Source organism: Taeniopygia guttata, chromosome 8 (genome assembly GCF_048771995.1).
Source record: "Taeniopygia guttata chromosome 8, bTaeGut7.mat, whole genome shotgun sequence".
NCBI classification, from domain to species: Eukaryota; Metazoa; Chordata; class Aves; order Passeriformes; family Estrildidae; genus Taeniopygia; species Taeniopygia guttata.
Window position 1 is genome coordinate 31,409,182 of NC_133033.1, and position 18,864 is coordinate 31,428,045.

At 49.0% G+C, this 18,864-nt stretch overlaps 1 protein-coding gene and 2 long non-coding RNA genes across 8 annotated transcripts in view; 1 reads left to right on the forward strand and 2 right to left on the reverse strand.

The window, feature by feature from the left end:
- RASAL2 (RAS protein activator like 2) overlaps nucleotides 1-841 on the reverse strand; it is a 161,972-nt gene extending 161,131 nt beyond the window's left edge. For 2 of the 4 annotated variants that reach the window (XM_030279570.4, XM_030279569.4), the window contains exon 1: nucleotides 549-841. In XM_030279570.4, the coding sequence (XP_030135430.4) occupies nucleotides 549-708 (160 nt within the window). In that variant the 5' untranslated portion in view covers nucleotides 709-841. The remainder of the gene's footprint in view (nucleotides 1-548) is intronic. The other 2 variants (XM_030279572.4, XM_072932967.1) reach the window with 2 other exon arrangements.
- A 27-nt stretch (nucleotides 842-868) lies between these two features.
- Nucleotides 869-3,051, forward strand: LOC140684645 (uncharacterized). The gene is made up of 2 exons (XR_012057233.1): nucleotides 869-1,180; nucleotides 1,906-3,051. It is a non-coding gene; the product is annotated as an uncharacterized lncRNA (long non-coding RNA).
- A 389-nt stretch (nucleotides 3,052-3,440) lies between these two features.
- On the reverse strand, nucleotides 3,441-15,250 carry LOC115496274 (uncharacterized). 3 transcript variants are annotated; one of them, XR_012057232.1, is made up of 4 exons: nucleotides 12,854-15,250; nucleotides 8,657-8,752; nucleotides 5,498-5,568; nucleotides 3,441-3,979 (listed from the first exon to the last, which is right to left on the reverse strand). It is a non-coding gene; the product is annotated as an uncharacterized lncRNA (long non-coding RNA). The 3 variants fall into 3 exon arrangements; XR_012057231.1 differs by having other exon boundaries at nucleotides 3,441-5,565; XR_003961747.4 differs by having other exon boundaries at nucleotides 3,441-5,568.
- Between the last annotated feature and the right edge of the window lie 3,614 nt (nucleotides 15,251-18,864).

The window sequence follows — 18,864 nt, forward strand, 5'->3', positions numbered from 1 at the left end:
GATCGAGAGATAAAATCCGACTGCATTTCAGCTGGGAGCCTAAACAAACCAGAGGCCCGGCCACATAAATCAAGCTAATTTTAAAAGGTTACATACCAAGGGAGAGTTTGACAAAGAAGGGGAAACAACCCCGCGTCCTGCACCGCTGAAGATCCTAACATCCTTTTCATAAATTATAAAGGTGCCAGTGTAACACAGACCAGTAAGTCTGGGGCGACGGGACCCGCGATATCAGCACCTCCCAGGCCTTTAGCTGCTCATTAATACTAATTAGATCCGGGAGCGCTCAGCCCTGCCGGCACCCGCATCCCGGACACGCATCCCGGGACCGCGGGCACACAAAAGCTTCGGACGCGGATCCCAGCACCGGAGCATCCCGCAGCCCGGGAGCGGGGAAGGCGTGGCGCGGGGCGAGCCCGGGGCTCCGGGAGCCCGCGGGGAGGCAGGGAGCCGCGGGAAACCGGGAGCTTCGGCAGCAGGGAGAAAGAAGTTGGGGCCGGGAAGTTTTCCGCCGCTCCCCCCCCCCAAGCCCGGCGCCCCTTACTTACCGTAGACGCGGACCCAGCCCTGCTGCTGGCAGACCGACTCCCGCAGGACGCGGTCCAGCGCGCTGCCCGCCTCCAGCTCCTCCGGGCCCGGCTCCGGCTCCGCGAAGGGCTCTGCCGCCCATGCCGCCGGCTCCGCCGCCGCTCCCGCGGCCGCCTCCATGCTGCCGTGGGGACGAGGAGGCGCCGCCACCGCCCGCGCTGCGCCCCGGCCCCGCTTCGCCTTAGCGCGGCTCCATCCCTCCCTCCCTGCCTGCCTTCCTCCCGCCCCCGGCCCGCCTCTTCCCCGCCCTCCGCGTCAGCGCGGGCGGAGCCGCGGCGCCCCGCCCGTGGCCTGAGGGGAGGCGGGCGGTGGCGGGAGGCGCTGTCCCCGCTGCCCTCGGAGCCGCCGGCGGCCCTTGCCCGGCCCCGCCCGCCCCTCAGGCCGCCTCAGGCCGCCTCAGGCCGCCTCGCTGCGCGGGGCGTCCCCTGGCAGCCCGCGGGGGACCCAAGATGGTGCCTCCCCTCAGCGCCGCGGCGGGAAGCGGAGTCGCGGCTCGGGAGAGGCGTCCCCGAGGAATTCAGATCGGGAGAGTCCGGCTGGGGCCGCACGGCCCTCACAGCGGCCCGTTCTCCCGGTACCGCCGGGGTGATGGGTTAGTGTCGGACACCGCCTGCCGTGGGGTTCCCCAGGCTCAGACCGGCGCTCGCACGCCTTGCCGAGGCTGATTAATCTTTCATGCACTCACACAGGCTGTTTCTCTCAGGTACATGAGGGAAACAGCCTGTGTGAGTGCATGAAAGATGTGCTGCCGGGAAAGGAGGGCAGCTGATTAAGTGCATTTTGTTTAGGGGGTTTGCGGGCTGGTTTGTCCTGAATGTCTATTTACTGACCGCCCCAAGTACACCGTGTTTCAGTTTTCTGTTTCTCTTTTGTATTTTGGTGGATTTCCCAGTGCTTAAGGTACATGCTCTTTAAAAGTCTAGAACAGAACAGCTGTGAATAAAGCATGCATCCTGCAGTGTCTTTTGAATCATGGCATTGTGACTTGAATTTTCAGGGAAGGTGGGCGAAGGGGTTCAGCTTACTTTGGGTTCCATCTCTGTAATCTCTTGGGCTGAGTCTGCACCTGTCCACGATCGATACAAGCTGTGTGGGTTCACCCAAGCACTCAGATCCAGTGATTATCTCCATTAGCACAGGCTGTTTCCAAGGGCTCACCTCTGTACACAACTTAGGGGCACTAACAGTTTTTTCTTGATTGAAAGAGCAGTTGATTCAGTGTGGACCTGTAGCAGTTATGCTGCCATAAAGCTGCTTTAAAGTAGGTAACAGCTCCCACACCTAACCACACTTCTGTCATCTTGTTTTCTTTTGCAGTGGAGCAGAATAAGAGGGTTTACACAGCAAGTTGTGGCTGAAGAACAGCAACTTCACTTAGAAAGGAAGGACCATAACTCTTGTGAGCTCTGCAGCTTGACAGGTCCCAAGCCATTGCCGGAACATGAAGGTTTGTCTTAGGAATTCCCAAAAGCTCCTCTTGGGAGCTGAGGGCTTGCGAAGTGGCAGTGAACATTGCCCTCCTGTGAGTTGGAGTACCCTCACATCCCATAGTTGTGTCTGTGATGGAAGCTGCATTTCCTCCTCAGTGGAGGAAAAATGTCCTGCCAGCCCCATAATTAATTGATGAAACCTCATTTCTGTGAGTTTCTGTCTCATGCTTGACTGAGAACTTGACCTGAATCTTGCCCTACAATTGGGTCATTCTCTACCCAGCTGGGAGAGAGCTGGATGGGTGGGCATATGCACCCTGCTGTGATTTCCAGGCTGAGTTGGAAAATGAAGAAACCTTCTTCCAAATGTTAGGTTGTTTCATGATTGGCAGAACTGGTGTAGTCCAGTTTCCTACAGATTCATACCTGGCAAAGGATGGACACCCTCAGTGGAGAGGCTTATAGGATCTCACAGAGCTAGGATTAGCTGTTGGACCTTTATCCCTCTGTTTTGTTTAAAACAAACCAGTGGGTTCAGCACTTCCTGAGGTGTAGGATGTAAGAGACAGGACCAGGGGAAAGAAAGATTCAGTGAGCTTAATGGCGTCACCCTCAATTTTCTGGGAAATAAAGGTCTTTAAAACTACCCTTTTAACCAGGAAGAGTTAAAGCAGGATGAAATCTGGAGAGGATTTGACTCTTCAGCACTGTGACAGGGGTGATTCTGCAAAGAAACAGCACGACTGGGGCACCCAGTAACATTTCCTTGCTCCTTCCCACCCTGAAACATGTTCTGCAGCGTGGTTTCCAAAGTTCTGGGAGTTGAGGGTGTGCGGGATTCTCCTTCCAGAGCAGACATCTGCATAAATTGCCATAATAATACCATAAAGCAGTAGGAAAAGCAGTTTTTCCCTCCTACGTGCTCTCTGCCCCTGCTCATTCCCAATGCTTCTGATAATATAAAATATACATATTCTCCCAGCTTATCATTTAGTGGCCACAACCCAATAAACTCCTCAAGGTTTTCCCCTCCTACCCTCCCCACAGCCTCCTTCTTGCCACCAGCCTCCCAGAGAAATCCCCATCCCTCCACGAGCCTGAGCTCTTTCCCTGCTGCAGGAAACTCGCACAGGCGGACATGGGGGAAAGGGGGATGGAGCTGCTTTGTGAGGCAGGAGAGGAGCTGGCGTGTAGTGAGGGAAGGATGTGACTGCTGAGCTTCTGCCAAAAGTGGAGATTTAAAAAGCTGCCACACAATCCTGGGACAGCATTTATGCAGGAGCGACGTAAAACAGCAGCTACTGGTTCCCATCAAGTGAGGACTGGTTTTATCTGCAAGTATGATCAAGCCATCCTAACAGCAAGGTCTGGAAGGACTGGCTAGTGTGGTTTCTGAAATTCACATGGCAGCAGAAGACAAAATTCATTCTCCAGCCTTTATTTGTGGGGTTCAGGGCAACATAAACAATGATAAAGAGCAGGGATGACTAAAATAGGAAGGCTGGTTTTGCGGGCATGACAGGAGCAAAAATAGACATATTTTATAAATAAAGATGTCCTGGAAATCAGAGACTTCCCAGTTTCATGCTCACCAGTTCAGCTGTTCTGGCTGGGGGTCTTCTCCACCCGTAGTGCTCAGGGGATTTGTGAAGGCATAAATGAGCAGTAATATAAGCACATGCATGAAATTCCCTTCGTGTAAACCAGCCCTATTAGTTGATTGACTTGTGAATATCGTTTTAACCCACAGACTCTAGTTTAATTAGGGCTGGGGGTTTGCTCAGAATAGATTAAATCCAAGAGAGCTGCACGTGTATTTTTGTTAAGCCCAAGACTGCTGTATGTTGTTAAAGAACTAAAAGTACACCAGTGTGGCTTGAGAAAAGAAAGCTTTTGCGCTGACCTTCTTCCAGGAGAATGAATTCATGTCTTCAGAAATGAGCAAGTCTCACTTCAGTGATCTTATCTCAAAAAAAAAAAAAAAGGCAATAAGAAAATGAGAAGAGACACGGAGGAGGGCAGTAAGGACAGTGGAAGTGATGGGATAGATACCATATGAGGAGGAAAGACTAGAAAAACAAGGAGACTCCAGTTTGGAAGAACAAAACCTTGGGGCAAATAAAGACAGAGAAGTCTGAAGAGGTCAAGAGAGGTCTGGTATGGACCTGGAATTTTTTTTCTGTTTTCTTCACAACACAAGAACATGGAGAGAAATGTTCATGAGCCAGGTCTGAAGCAGACAAAAGGAAGTACTTTTTCACACAACACATAATTACATTGTGGAACTTATTGCCACAGGATGTCATGGAGGCCAAAAGTATAAATGAATGAGAAAAAAAAAAAAAACCAACAAAAGGGATTACACAAATTCATGCAACCTCCGGCGTAGGAAGTCCCTCAACTGCTGATTACCAGGAGCCAGGAGGAAATGCCGGAGGAAGGATCACTTTATACTCTCCCTCTTCCGATATCCCTTCCTAAGCATCTGCAGCTGGCCACAGCCAGGCCCTAGTTGTTGCCCAAGGTGCACGTTTATTCTGAGACAGTCTGACGATGTTTAGATCCTCCTGGGAGCTCCCTTATGGATGGAGCCTTAGGGACCAGAGGTATCTCCTGGAGAGATACAGGACTGACCCCCAATTTTGTTACCTGCAGCCCAATGTGGCCACTGCAAAGTCTGTGGTGGCCACTCCTTGCTGATTTAGGCTGGTGTAATTGAGGCCAGATTGAGCCCTGGAACCTTCAGATAGACTCTTCCGTCCCCCTGCCCCTGGGATTAAGCACTGAAATCTCTGTGCTAAAACCCTCTTTGAACGGGATGGCAGATAATGCACAAACTGATTAAAAAAAAAAAAAAATCAGCACTGGGGAAAGTTAAATATTAAAGAGCCAAGGCCCAGTTTTAACTGCTGCTGCCATCCCTCCTTCATCTTGTGCCAACTGCCTCCAGGATACATGTGCTGACACTGAATTTCTACCTCACAAAAGCGGCTGCAGCATGGGTTTTAAAACTCAGCCCATTAATACTGGGATAGGAAGCAGAAAAATAGAACAAAGGCAGTGAGGGACTCCTCTTGTTCCCACTCTGACCATGCTCAATCCATCCCTGCAGCATCACAGGGCATGGTACCCCTACCCTAGTGAGGCATTTTGCCCCTTTGACTTCCCTGCATTTGTTGGTTGAAAATATTTTGCTGCCTGCTTTGCCCTGCTGTAACTAAACTATAATTTTCGCTAGCAGAGAGGAGGGATTTGGGAGAAACATCTGGTCTCATTTCATCAGGATAACAGCTCTGTCTCTATTTATACACGTGCTGGGATCGTTGTGGCTCTCAGCTGTTCTTCTCCCGACAGTCCCTTTCAAGCTGCCGTGTCCTGCTCTGTTGGGGCAGGCACCAGGTCGAGGCCAACCTGCTGCCATGTGAAACAGGAACCAGGCCCAAAAAAAGTGAGCTTGTGAGAGCTTGTCCCCTCCACACCTGGGGCTTGCTGTCTGCCACGCTGGTGACAATGTGCTTTGATGGATGGTTGCTTCTGTCCTTGTGTCCTGCTGGGAAGAAAACAGGGAAAACCCATCTGACTAGACAGTTTGCTGGATGATCTTTAAGGTCCCTTCTGACCCAAGCCATCCTTTAACTGGAAAATAATTTTCTTGGTAATCCCAGAGACTTTGCTGGTCAGGGATCAGGCCTGCAATGAGTCAGCCTTATTGGTCTGAATACACCAACCTCAATAGTCTGAATTTTTCTCCTGAATCACAATGTGGATTATGGAGGAAAGCTCAGACCATTGAGGAAAGACCAGCTGGCTCTGGCTTTTCTGTAAGGTGTTAGCAAATAAACTGTGACCCTGCAGAGACATGGGAAGGTCAGGGACTCTGCTTGGGAAGGCAGCACATCCTACTTAATTCACCACAGTGGGAAAAATCCACTCTGCTGCCTCCCCTCCAGTGCTCACAAGACATCACATCTCATCCAGCATGTTCTAAAAAACCCTCAAGTCAAATGGCCAAGTACCTGGAAAATTACCACGTAGCGCGTTCAGCAGTGCAAGTCTCGGTCTGAAAGGAGCGTCGTATCCTGAATGATGATGGGGTGTGGGTCAGCACTAATCATCTCTCAAGCAAGTCTATCCCACTGCCCTGCTTTTCCCTCAAACAGGCAATGCCTCTGCTCCCATCCAAATCCACTGTAGCTCCACGTGCCCCCAACACACAGCATTTCAACATCACTCCCCCTCCTCTTTTCAGCAGCTCTGGACTGTTCATTAATTATTTTCTTACACTCAGCTGCTAAAGGAGGAACCACTCAGAGACACGGGGCTTTGTAACCCAAATGAGACCAGCGTTTTCAGATGCTCCTATTGATTGTACTAAGGTTGCAAACTCCCTGGAGCAGGGTTGAATTTCATCCTGCATTTATACCCTCTGATGTGATCCAGCCCCTTCAATATACTCCTTCAGAACACTCTTCTCAGCTGTGACCCGAGGTTGAGTAGATCAATATTTGTTTACTCAGCTTGGGTCTAATTTTCATATGTGCTGGGTAATCCAAGTCCACCCAAAAGCAGCAGAAAGGGCCACTCCTGACTATTGTGTGACTCAGACTGAAATGTGGACACTGCCTGAAACACCAGCCTTTTGGAGCAAATCGAGGCAGGAAATATGACTCAGTCATGGGAGAACATCATCCAAATATAAACCCTAGTGATGCTGTGGACATTTTGGGCTGAGGGGTCACCAGCTGAACTTTTGTGAGCTCTTCACTTCCATGACTTTTCTGGCTGAGAAACATTTTTCTTTCTCATTTGAGTGGTTCGTTTTGCAGCACATCAAGTATTTTTGCAAAATGTGTCAGAAGTGCACCAAACCAGACAATTTTTATGCAATTGCTGAGAAATGTTCTCTCAACCTAAGCAAAACTATTCAGAGACCAAGGGAGCAACCTCAGATAACAGCACCTTATCTGTCCTACAGGATGTCCTTAGGGTGAAATGGCCTTCATGCCAACCCCTTTATAAAACGCAAATGTGAAGTCATATGCAGCACTAAATGTAATTTTTTTCCCTTCTCATAGGATTTGGGGAGGAGGGAAATGAAGAAAGGCTAGTGCTGGCATAGAAAGGTCTGATTTTGGAACTTTGCTTTGGAAACAAAGCTCAAGGGATGGCTGGATGTGGCCATGCCAGGGTGCCTGAAGTCTGATTAAAGGCTCTCACAAGTCAGCACAGAACCCTTGTTAAAGAAGGTGGAGGATCTTCTCTGTCTGCTGGAGCTGCTCAAATCCTCTTCCATGACAGCACATCCCCTCCCTCACCTTGCAGGTCAGGAATATCCAGACATAAAAAATCCTTCAGCCTGTCAAAAGCAGGCAGCTGGCTTTAAAGCCAAAATGAATTTTTAAAATTTCTCCTTTTAATAGTGGATGCCTGTCTGCTGCTGCCCTGACTTTAAAACGAACTAAGCAGCCTCCAGCAACCTTCAGAACGGATCTGTAAAGCTCTCCAACTGAGTGTAACAAGCAAAGGCAAGACTGTGACAGACCTGCCAGCTTTCTCTTCATGGGCTGGATCATCTTCAGGGAGCCCAGGACTGGCATTTTAAAATGTAACCTTTGAACAGGTCGTTTTTTTGGTGGTAAAGCTGGTCCCCAGGGCTTTGGGGAGGTGACAGCAGATGCTGTGATGAGTCAGTGCAGAAGAGGTCGTGGGATGGACATAGGGTCAGCAAAAGGCTGCAGTTACTGGACTGTAACTCAGCCAGAGAGGTTTGGGTTTTGTCTTTGAGCAAGAAGTGATGCCAGTAAGGAAGGAATGATGTATTTGTCTCTGTTTTTCTTGTCAGGCTCCTGGTTAGATTACTTGACTTGAACTTTGAGCAAAGAGTAATCACTAGATTTATCTACATCTCTACAATCATGGGCTTCTTTCTCCGAGCTGCCTGTATTACAAATGTAACCAACTTCCCTCTGCTGTATTTTTCTTCCTCCCTTGCCCAAACAGATGGGTTCCCTTCCTTCACTGTTATGAGCAGAGGCAGATGCAAATAAATAGGCTCTTGTGCTCTGTTGTGTGGTTACCTAGAGAGGCTGTTGTTTGCAAACAAAGGCTGTACCAGGACACCAATAACCTCGTGTGGTGTAGCTTGGAGATGGCTCTTCATTACAAACACAGCCCTGGGGTTCTCCACACTGCACTTCCACATTTACCACGGGATCATTCACCAAGCAGGAGTGATCAAGAGCACTGTGAGATGCTGAGGCTTCTGAAGAAAGGAGGAGCAAACTCCTCCTCTCCCCTCACAGTCCAGCAACCTATTGTTGCTTGAGATGTTTGAATAAATAAAGGAAAAACACTGCTCTGCAGCTTGTAACAGCTCTCTCACACACACAAATACAACATCCAGCCTTCTCCCCTGTCCTATGAGCAGACCCTGACAGCTGATGTACATTCCCTTGTACCACAAACAGGAGCTTCTCCTGGTTTTACAGGGGATGGATGCCATTTCGGGGAATTTCCTCCTGGACTACACAGAAATGCTTGACTGGAGCTGCCAGCTCTCAAAGCCAAGTCCAGCCCTTTATCCCACTAGGAGGGCACCTGCAAAGATGCTGGGTTGGAGATGCATCCCTGCCACTCACCTGTGAACCTCCTGGCAGCAGAGCTTATCCCACGGGCCATGGTGGGTCCTGGTCCAGGAGCAAGCATCACAGTGATGTGGATGAGATACTCAGTCCCTGTGAAAAACACAGAGATCATTAAAGCTTTCTGCTGATGCTTGTGGTTGTTCAGGTCACCTTTAAAGTAAGATGTAGGAACCCCAGAAGTGGGCTGCAGAAACAAAAACTGAGTCTCAGAGCAGGAATGGTGGAAAATTGCTGTGTGGTGCTGGTCACAGCAGCTCTGCAGCCCTAAGAGTGCAATCAAGATGTAGGGTTGCGAGGAGGAGATTTGGGACAGTGGTACAGAGGCAGGCTGAAAATCACAGAGACATCTTGGGAATTGAGAAGAAGCACCTGAACAGCTACACCTCCACTGAACACAAGGATTTAAGCACATGACAAGAGCCACAATGAGAGCTGTGCTGTAGCTTTGTGTTTCTGAGCAGATTCTCTCCTTAAGGAGAAGGTCTGGGCTCCTTTAGTTACCGTGTGAGCCTCAGATCTCACTCCTCAGGCCTTCATTTTTCTTGCCAGGATCTCTGCAAGAATTTTGATGCTCTCTACCACTGTGTGAGAAAGTACTAACCTACCTGGGTGTTTATTTGAAGAGATGAGCAGCAATCCCTCCAGGAGGCACCTGCTGCTCATGCTGTACCTTCAGGGCGTTTGGGGCATCAGATATTCCATCCAAGTCAATTAGAAATGTCCCAGGAAAAAAAATACAGCCATGCTTTTCCAGGAATATAGCAAGCAATTTGGAGCATAGGTGACAGCAGTGCTATCCATACAGGAGGGGAGAGAGTCCTGAAGGTGTTGAGCAGACTGGAGCAACACTCAGCTGCTGCAGCACAGGAGAAGACCAGCAGCACAGGATGGTACTCTTTTTACAGTCCCTATTCTTCCCTTAATTACAAGCTTAAGCGATGGCTAATAAGGATGTTCCAAAACAAATAAATTGAGATGCTGCTGTAATTAAGTGGCTTTTGCTGCATACAGTGAGCCAGACCCATCTGTGTTGTAGTTCAGCAGAAGCCAGGAGGGTTCCATAAGGGATTAATTTCAATTGCATCTGAGCTGCTTCAAAGGTGGAGCTGACCATCCTGTTTGCTACTCTGCTAGCCAAGAAACACCTGCCTGTCCCCCAGACAGTGATCCTGGGCAGGGGCATGGTCATTCACAGACATTCGAGTTGGTTGCATCTGCCTTCATGGCAGGTACATTCAGGTGAGACCTTCCTTGCTTATGGAAGGGAAGCTGGAAGCTGGTGGGAAGCAGCATTTGTTCCTCTGGGCAGGAAATACCACAGCGATGACACTTGGTGGCTGTGCCCCTGGTTTTTAATCAGGGCTGTACAGCAGAGACCTATTACTGCTGGCTGTGTGCTTATTTGATGGATGAAATGAGCTGACAGACTCCCTGTGGCAAAGTGCAGCAGAAGGCTTTTCAAGTTGTCCACTTGAGCTCACAGGTGAGGGCTGATGCCTGGCAAGGGCAGATGTGAAGGACAGAGTACACAGAGCCCATGCCGTGACTGCCCTGCAGATGTACAGCTTGAATTCCAGGAGCCTGAGCTCCCAGCCCACAGCTAATGCTCCACAAGCCTCCACTGTCCAGTGCCCAGTCATCTCTGCAGGTACAGTCCAAAATGTTTAGGGCTTTCTGTGCATGAGTGCAGATTTTTGCCTGAGAAATACTGAGCATCTGGGAGTGCATTGGGTATTTTTCCTCCCACCTCTGTATTTTCTATGGGAGTATAGTCTCAGCACTTCTATGACCACAGCTGATATTTTAAAATCCACTTGCCCCCGAGAAGAGCCAGTTCATGGGCCTTTTGCAGGATTCCAATCCAAGTTGTGCATAATGTCTAGTAACAACCTGGTATATCTAAAAATACCAGCACTCAGCTTGAGCCTCCTCCCCTTCACCACAAGGCACCAGGGCTAGTGATCATGACCCTAGTAAGAGAGGCACTCTCTCCCTAAGCTACTAAAATACCAGCTATTGGAGTTAATCCTAGAAGGAAAAAGAGGATACACAGAAAATCTCACACCCATTCAGTTACAGTGCATCCTGCACTGTGGCACATCTGTGGAGCACTGATCAGGGCACAGATCCTCTCAGTCCCACTTGCTCTTTAGAACTCTGGCAGGGTTTTATGAGAGGCATTCACCTCTCTTCCTGATCCTGGGTGCCAGACAAAAGGGTCCTCACATGCAAATGCCCCGCTTCACTCCAGATAAAGATGCACAGGTGGTGTGATCACCACTGCCAACCAGGAGCTGCCTCCAGAGCAATCAGCCAGCCAAGTCTACCCCACACCTGGCATGACATGGGCTGGACAGCCACGCTGGCACAGCCACACCTAACCCCAGCCCTGGGTCGCTGTCAGGTAGCTGCTGTGTGGGCTCTGATCTTCCTCTTAGGAAGCTCTAACAAATAGCCACACTGATTTCTCCACTCCCAAACTTTTTGTCTCATCTTCCCTCCCCCACATGCATTCCCATCTGCCTTCTGGACAGAGAGTTATTATGAGATGTTTCAGCCCAAGAAGCACATTATTTTCTCTGGAAATAGCTTTCTCCAAAAATCATGTGCAAGCGGCAGCGCAGCTTTGGAGTGTGGGATCCCCTGAGGGGAAGGGACAAAGCTGTGGTCAGACCATGGGGTGGAGAGTCAGCAGATCAGGGCTCTCATCCCCTGGCTCTTCGAGCTCTGACTCAACCCATGGCCCCTGAATGTTTGGTTTCCCCATTGTGAAAACCAGTGTGATGACACACTGTGATGGCATCACACAGCCCTTTTTTACTGCTGGGAACTACCACAGGCTTCTGCAAAGGCACCTTCTGTCAAAAAATACAAAAAAAATTTAATTAATTCTAAAAAAATTAAAATTTTGGGAGCCAAAATGCTCCTCTGTGAAGTTTTCATCTGGTGTGGATTGCTGAAGCTGCAAAGATCTACTTAAATACTGTAAATATTTACCCAGCATTTTTATATTTACCCAATACTGAAAGCTCAATGCCCATTCCCCTAGGGATGCACAGCTGTGCCCTGGGGCGCTGTGCTGGGAGCAGGACTGTGAGGAGCTGCAGTGGCCCTGTTGCCTCTCAAGTCCCCCAAGCTGGGACAGGGCATCCTTTCTTTTTTCCCTTTTCTCTTTCCCCCATCATTCATCTGTCCCCTTCAGCACCCTTGTCCCCTCTACAAACACTGACAGGGTAGTGGCACCAGCTTCACATCCTAGAGAAAGCCCTGCTCTGGGAATTTGATTGTGCCTCCAGCCCCCCCTCTTCAAACCCTCTGCCCTGTCCTTTTGCCCTGAAAACCTCCTTAACATGAGAACCTGCTTATTTTTATAGTATTTGGGCAACACCATGCAACAGCATAAGCCCTGTTTTCAAATCAGCCCCTTTGAATGCTGCATTAGTAAGAAAAAGTTCCTTCTTTTCACTGATACATCTCCAGGCTCTTTACCAAGAAGAGTCTTTGTCTCCTTTTAGCAAACGTGGACACTGAATTTACACAGGTGTCTTAGCCAAGTTCTTCCAGAGGAGAAGCAGCAGCACAGCTGAAAGATGTTTTAAGTCCCATCCCAGTGAACCTTCCCAAGAACAAGAATAAACAAAAGTTATGTGCATGTTGCAAAAAGTGTACAAGATGGAGGAAAAGAGGAAGGTTAAATCTAGGACACAAGGCAGTGTGATGTTCACATCTCCCTCTCCCACAGGTCACTTCCAGTGTCTGCCAGCCCATCCCAACCTACACCCCCACCACAGTGGAGCGTTCAGGATCTACTTGCCACATTTCTTGAAAAAAACGAAGTGCTAAAAAAGTGAGTTTCTAATTTTTCCTAAATATTTCCACTGGGGAAAGGGGGTGTCAAGCTTAAAATCCACAAGGCCTCGTGTACCTGCACCCAGAAGCTAAAATCCATGCAAGCTTCCTACAATGATCAAAGACTAAGAGAAAAAGACATCCAAAACTGTCCTAGCACTGCTGCTCCTCAGTGCTTGCTGCCCATTTCCCACCACCTCCCACGGGACAGTATCAGGAAGATGATGCAGAAAATCTATCTGCACTAAGGATCTAAATCCTTGGAAGTCTCCTTTAATGATCCACCCAGACTGGAAGAGCACTTTCCATGCCTGGGTGATGCTTACATGGTCCTTCTCTTACCCAGCTCTTCCTGCTGAGCCGTCTCCTTTGGTTTTCCATTCCAGGTGTCTCCTGTGCCTTGATCACAATCCTGAATCCAAAGGGGTGAAAATGTCTCCTCTCCTCTGCAAAACCACGCCGGTGTTCCCGAAGAAAGGAAATCCCTAGCCAGTGAAGCAGAGCTGTTGCTGGGCTGTTGCTGCCATCTTCTGCCCACCTGGAATTTTGCTGCTCACAGCTTCCCCAGCTTTTTGCCCGTGTGAAGGGAAAGGAGGTAAGGAAAATGCAGGGGTGCAAGGGTTTAGGAACGGGCCGTGTTCCCTCATCGGTCAGTGTGGGTGGAGATCCAGGGGTGTGCCATGGAGGGTGCCCCTTCATGCCTTGGCACCCTGGTTGTGGGTGAGGGATGCCGAGCTCTGCCGATGGAGAAGGCACAGGCTGTGCCTGAGGAGTCACACTCAGGAGATGAAGGGGGTAAATACACTCACTTAATGCAATTGCTAAGTGGACTGTTACTAGACACAGCGTGAGCTGTTCACGGTTCTTCCAGAAAACACAGGGAAATCAAATGTTTAATTCAGAGAGAACAGCAGGACTACGTGATTTCTCTCCTGACGCCCATCCAAAAAGGGATTTTTGGCAGGGAAGCAGAGTGAGTGGTGTGACTGGCACTAAAGCTGTGGCAGCAGAGCATGTCGTTGAGCAGAAGGTGAGGCTACAGAGCCATTGTTTTCCAAAACTGCAAAGACTTTTGTCCATTTGTTCAAGGCTTTCGCTCTGCCTGAACTGCTGCCTTGCAACCCTCAGATTACTTTTTTTCTCTTACCCTGTAATTTTTGGCAGAGTGTGGTGCTTGGGGGAAGTTTATCCTAACAGTGGACTGTTAAAAGATGTAAAAAAACACTTCTAAATACCAAGTATTTTTACATCTTTTAACAGACTCAAATACCAAGCCCCACCATGGGTTCAGCTCAACAGATCTTTGGCCCCATAACTCTTTGGGATTACTCATGGCTTTGAGCAGGTGCTGTAGCAGATCCCTGGAGGTGTAGTATGAGGACATGGTGCAATTGCCAACCACCTGTGGCACAATTTCACTGGTTCTTGGCCATGGGACATGGACTTAATCAGTGTAAACAGCAGCAGCAGCTGCTCAGGGGGCAGCACATGAAGCATAACCCTACACCTGGGTATTTCAGCTGTCAAAAATTTGTCAAAAAAACTGGCATCCTGTCTCTTTGGCACCTATCTGCCAAAAGGTGAGGTGATAAGTTCAGATTTGCATCTTGATTTTCTCTCCCTCTCAGCAGGGGAATGCATGCAGGCCCCCCAGAGGTGAGGACTTCACAGGGTCCAGCTGGGATGCTGCCAGTGAGAGATTCAGCCAGCAACCCCAGCCTGTTGAATTTCAACAGTCTGAAGTGTCAGGGGCTGCAGGAAAGGCAACTCTTACAAACTAAACCCACATAGATACAGTGCAAACTTCAGAACTGTTCAGCACAAACTTCCTACCCAGAATGTGACGTTCCTGGTGAACCTGTTCAGTGCTGAAACACCACAGGCCAGGTGCAGTGGTGAGTTAATTCCCCATTCCCCTCCGTGGGGAGCATCCTGAGCTGGCCCTGTCACAAAGCTGTCTCACCAAAGAGGAGCTCAGTGTCCTTGATGGGCTCCAGGGCAGCAGCAGTGTCTGTGCCACTCAGCCTTCACCAGGGAGCTGCAGTGGGGGTGTCCAACTCCTGCAATTTTCAGCAGCAGCCACCAGCTGAAATGCCAAGTTCTCCACTCCTCTGAAAGATGGGAACATCCTGGGACAAAGCATTGAAATGAAGCAATGTCCTGAGGCTCATACAGAGAGACAGCAGCAGAGGAGGGGTCAGGCTGCAGGAATCATTTCTATACCTTGATCCATGCCACCCTCCTCCTCCTGCTCCACAGCAATTACATGGGCTGTGTGAATGGTACAGCAGTGACATTTTCAACACAGCCTGAGAGCCTGGAGTTAATGTACTCCTGCTTGTAAAGTTGGCATCAAACACTGGTCCTTGCTTAGCAGAATGTTTCACTTCACTACATCAAAGCTTTGTGCTGGGGAAGAGGGGAGGGGATGGGGCTCCTTTCTGTAGAGGTCTTCCTTGGGTGGCAGCACCCAGCACATCCCTGACGGCAGGGGGGATCCCCTGGCCTGGAAACACTGCACCTTTCAGAAATCAGCGATGTGTTTTTTCCACTGTGCCATATACACATTTAAATATATACAGAGGAAGAGTTGGTCACACCCCAGCTTCCCACCTGCTTGAAAAAACCTCACGTGTGCAGCCTGAGGTTCTCAGTGCTTCTCTGAGCAGAACAGCTTTGGCACGGGGTGGTGGCTGTTCCTTCAGTCTCAGGTCGTAGTGGCAGGGGGAACCCCAATAGGCACCTTAAATCTCATCTCATTTCAACCCCATGCCATGGGCAGAGACACCTTCCACTCTCTCAAGTTGCTCCAAGCCCTATCCAACCTGGCCTTGAACACTCCCAGAGATGGGGCATCTGCAGTTTCCCTGGCAAGCTGTTCCAAGGCCTCACCACCCTCACAGTAAAGGATTTTTTCCCGTTATCCCATCCATCATCTTCAAGGAAGCTCTGGAAAGTTGCTCTGAAGTAAAAACCCTCCTCAGCACATAGGATTTGCCTCAAGACTACATGGAAGACCTCCAGGGAAGACCTCCAGTGGATCTTCTTTCCTCACTCCCCTTGCAGGTTCATGTGGGAGGGCAGGATTGTGAGAGTGGGTTTTGCAAGAAGAAAAATCCTCCTCTTGCCCTCTAATCTGCTGCTTCTGAAGAACCTTTTGTGCCATGAGAACATTCCAAGTCCCTGCCAGGAAGATGTATTTTCCACTATTTTGTTTATCTTCTCCATTTCCCAGTAATGCCTATGTGGAGCACTCTCCAGACTAGAAGGGGTAAGACTCCTCAGAATTATTCTAGAAATATCCTTTTATAAATTTTTTTTTTCTTTTTTTTTTTTGTAAAAACAGACTTTTGTGAGCAATTAGGCCCCTGGCACAGGAACTCCAAAGTTCTGGTTCTCTAAGAAACAAAAATATTAAATCAAGAAATCCCATTTTCACCTCATCCTTTTAAATCTTTAATTGAGTTGGAGCCAAGGAGTCATTAACTCCTGGTTGGGTACTGTAAGGCCAGAATTGTGATGTGCTTAGTGGCAATGTCATAAAAACCCACTCATTCCCATACCAAAGGGCTTGTGTTCTTAAAGAATAATGTGTTGGGATAATGCCTTAGAAGTGGGTTAGTGGATCCCAATGCTCCTTCATTTGCATTTCCCCCCTGTAGCACATTTGAAGGTGTTCAAACCATTTTTTAAACTTATTTGATGGCATTTTAATCCTTAGGTAATGGCTGAGTTCCACAGAAATATTTACATAGCCACCATCCAGCACAATCAAGGATGTAGAGCAGAGGAATACCCAGGAGCTGGTCTGGTCCTGCCTTATTTCAACCCCAACAGTGGATCTCAGGAGTGGAAAGCCCAGATTCAGACTTCTTCACACAGCCCATTCTGCCCCTTCCTTCCTTCCCTGCAAAGCCTCATGGCCATCACCATAAATACCTCTGACTGAATTTGCAGCTAAATGAAGCCTCCAACCACCTGCTCCAGCACAAGGCCCCAGGAAAGGTCATCATCTCCAGGTGGAAACTGGCTCCTCACACTGCTTATCCAACCCCTTCAGAAGGCTGGGGGCCACTTTTCCCCCTGGCAGCAGCCTGATTCTGTGCTGGGCTGCAGTCAGTGGCTATGGCAGCAGAGCATCATAGCTCACTTCCAGCTGCATTTCCAGTTTGAGCTGTACAAAGAGCAGCTCAGGCTAATCAGGGTCCCACTGGTGCCCATCTGGGGGCCACTGCCATAGTGGGGGGTGAAGCACAGGGTGCCCAGAGAAGCTCTGGCTTCCCCTGGATCCCTGGAAGTGTCCAAGGCCAGGCTGGACGGGGCTTGGAACAACCTGGGATAGTGGACGGTGTCCCTGCCCATGGCAGAGGGGTAGGACAAGTGAGCCTAAAGGTCCCTTCTGAGCCAAACCACTCCGTGATTCTGTACCAGAGCAGTGCCCCCATCAACAGCTGCACAGAGAGGTCTGAGCTGAAATGAGGCCCAAAATCAGAAAGATATTGGGCAGGATATAGATTTGTGTGCTTTGAACGGGGAATGAAGTCCATCCAGCCACCAGCAGTGACCAGCAAGGAAGGGACACTGCTCTTCTGCCCTTCCTCCACACAGCCTGCCACATTCCCAGGTATTTTTGCCTGGGCAGAATGAATGTGCTGTGACCCTGCATCAGCCCAGCTTGGTCCCAGGAGGGGCCATTACAGACAGTGTTACCTTTGTCAGAGCCACTGCAAACAAAGGGACCCTGAGATGCCACTAACGAGCTGGCTGTTACTCTTTGAAGCTTAACGAGAGAAACCTGAGCTACAACGGGCTGCGGAGTCACAACAGTCAGAGCATTTCATCTGACAATGCTTCAATTTGTCTGTGCTGTGCCCTGCTGCTCCAGCATCGCAGCAGCTCTGGCTCCGTGAGCCTCTTCAGCACTGCCAGTGCTGCAGTACCCCTCCCGGCTTCCTTTTGCAACTCCAGTCCTGCTTGGCAGTGTCTTAGACCCTGGAGGAAGTTTTTTAACTCCCATCCATTCTTTAAAAGCTTTGCAAATTCATCACATCATGCACAGCTTCTCATTGTGGAAGAAAAGAAGTGGGTGTTTAGCTTATTTCACTGGTAATAGCAGAAAATGGTCTATTGCAGCAAAGAATTTGTCCAAATAAGCTGTGAGCCGTAGCCTTCCTGCAGATAAAATCCAGCTCATTTTAGTACCCTGGAAGCACTCTACAGGTATCCACTATTGAAGCATCATTGTACTTTAGATAAATGTGCTGCTTAAAGATAGCTGTCAGCACAGGCTGCTGAATAATGCCTTCATTTTATACACTTAAATTGTTCCCCAAGTTATTGGCAACACGTAAAGTTGGTAGTCTGACAGTAGAAAAATAGTCAGCATGATGGTGGAAGAGCAGGACTCTGACCCTGAGGCACCCACTGAGCTTCCAGCAGTGTAAAAGGGCTTTAATAGGTTACACCCAAGTTACTGCATTTATTAGTTGTCAGCCATCACCCTTCCATCAATCTGCTCTGGTGGAGTCGTGTCTTTGCTGTGCTCAGGTCACACCACTGGAGGTTCCACACTTCAGTTCCACGCTGTACATACAGAAATCCTAAATAAGCAGATTTTAAGCCTGTATACTATATATTCTTATATAGTATTACAGTTACAACAAGTATTTATCACAGAGGGAATGCTGCTTCCCTCTGGCATTTTTTCTTTTTCTCTCCCTTTACTCACCTAAAATCATCTTTGAGCCTTGAGAGACTCCTACATGTTATAACCTTACCACTTCAAGGACAGGGAAGCCTTTCTAAGGCTTCTATTCCTCTTTCACACATATTTATTTAAATTAAAGTTATAAGCACCTTTATTGGCTCATAACTCTCGATTATTTTTTCAGGTTTTAGCCCCTACTTCTTAATCTGATATATGACTTCAATAATAATTTCAGTTCAGCTCTTTCTTCAACAGCCAGCCCTCCAGCACAGCAGCCTTCAGCTGCCCTCCCTCTCCCTAAGTGCCTCTGGTGCATCCCCACCCTTGGGCTGGGGCTCTAAATAAGCTCAGCCTGGGGGCTTTTCTGCTTTCTAAGCCTCAAGTAGCAACACTAATCTCTAGCTCAGCTCAGCACAGTCAGCCTGGCCTTAGACCCTGCTGCTCTGGGCCTGGCCAAGCATGTTTGTTCCCCTGGACCTGATTCCAGCCTGGGGACTGACTGACCACCAGGACTTGAGACCTTTTCATCCTTACAGAGATGCCCGGACTCTCAGAGGGTGCTCAGCACTCTCTCCTCCAGCTCCAAGAGGAGGTAAAACCTTGGCTATTTATTTGATATTCTAATGTCAGCATTTTATCACAATTT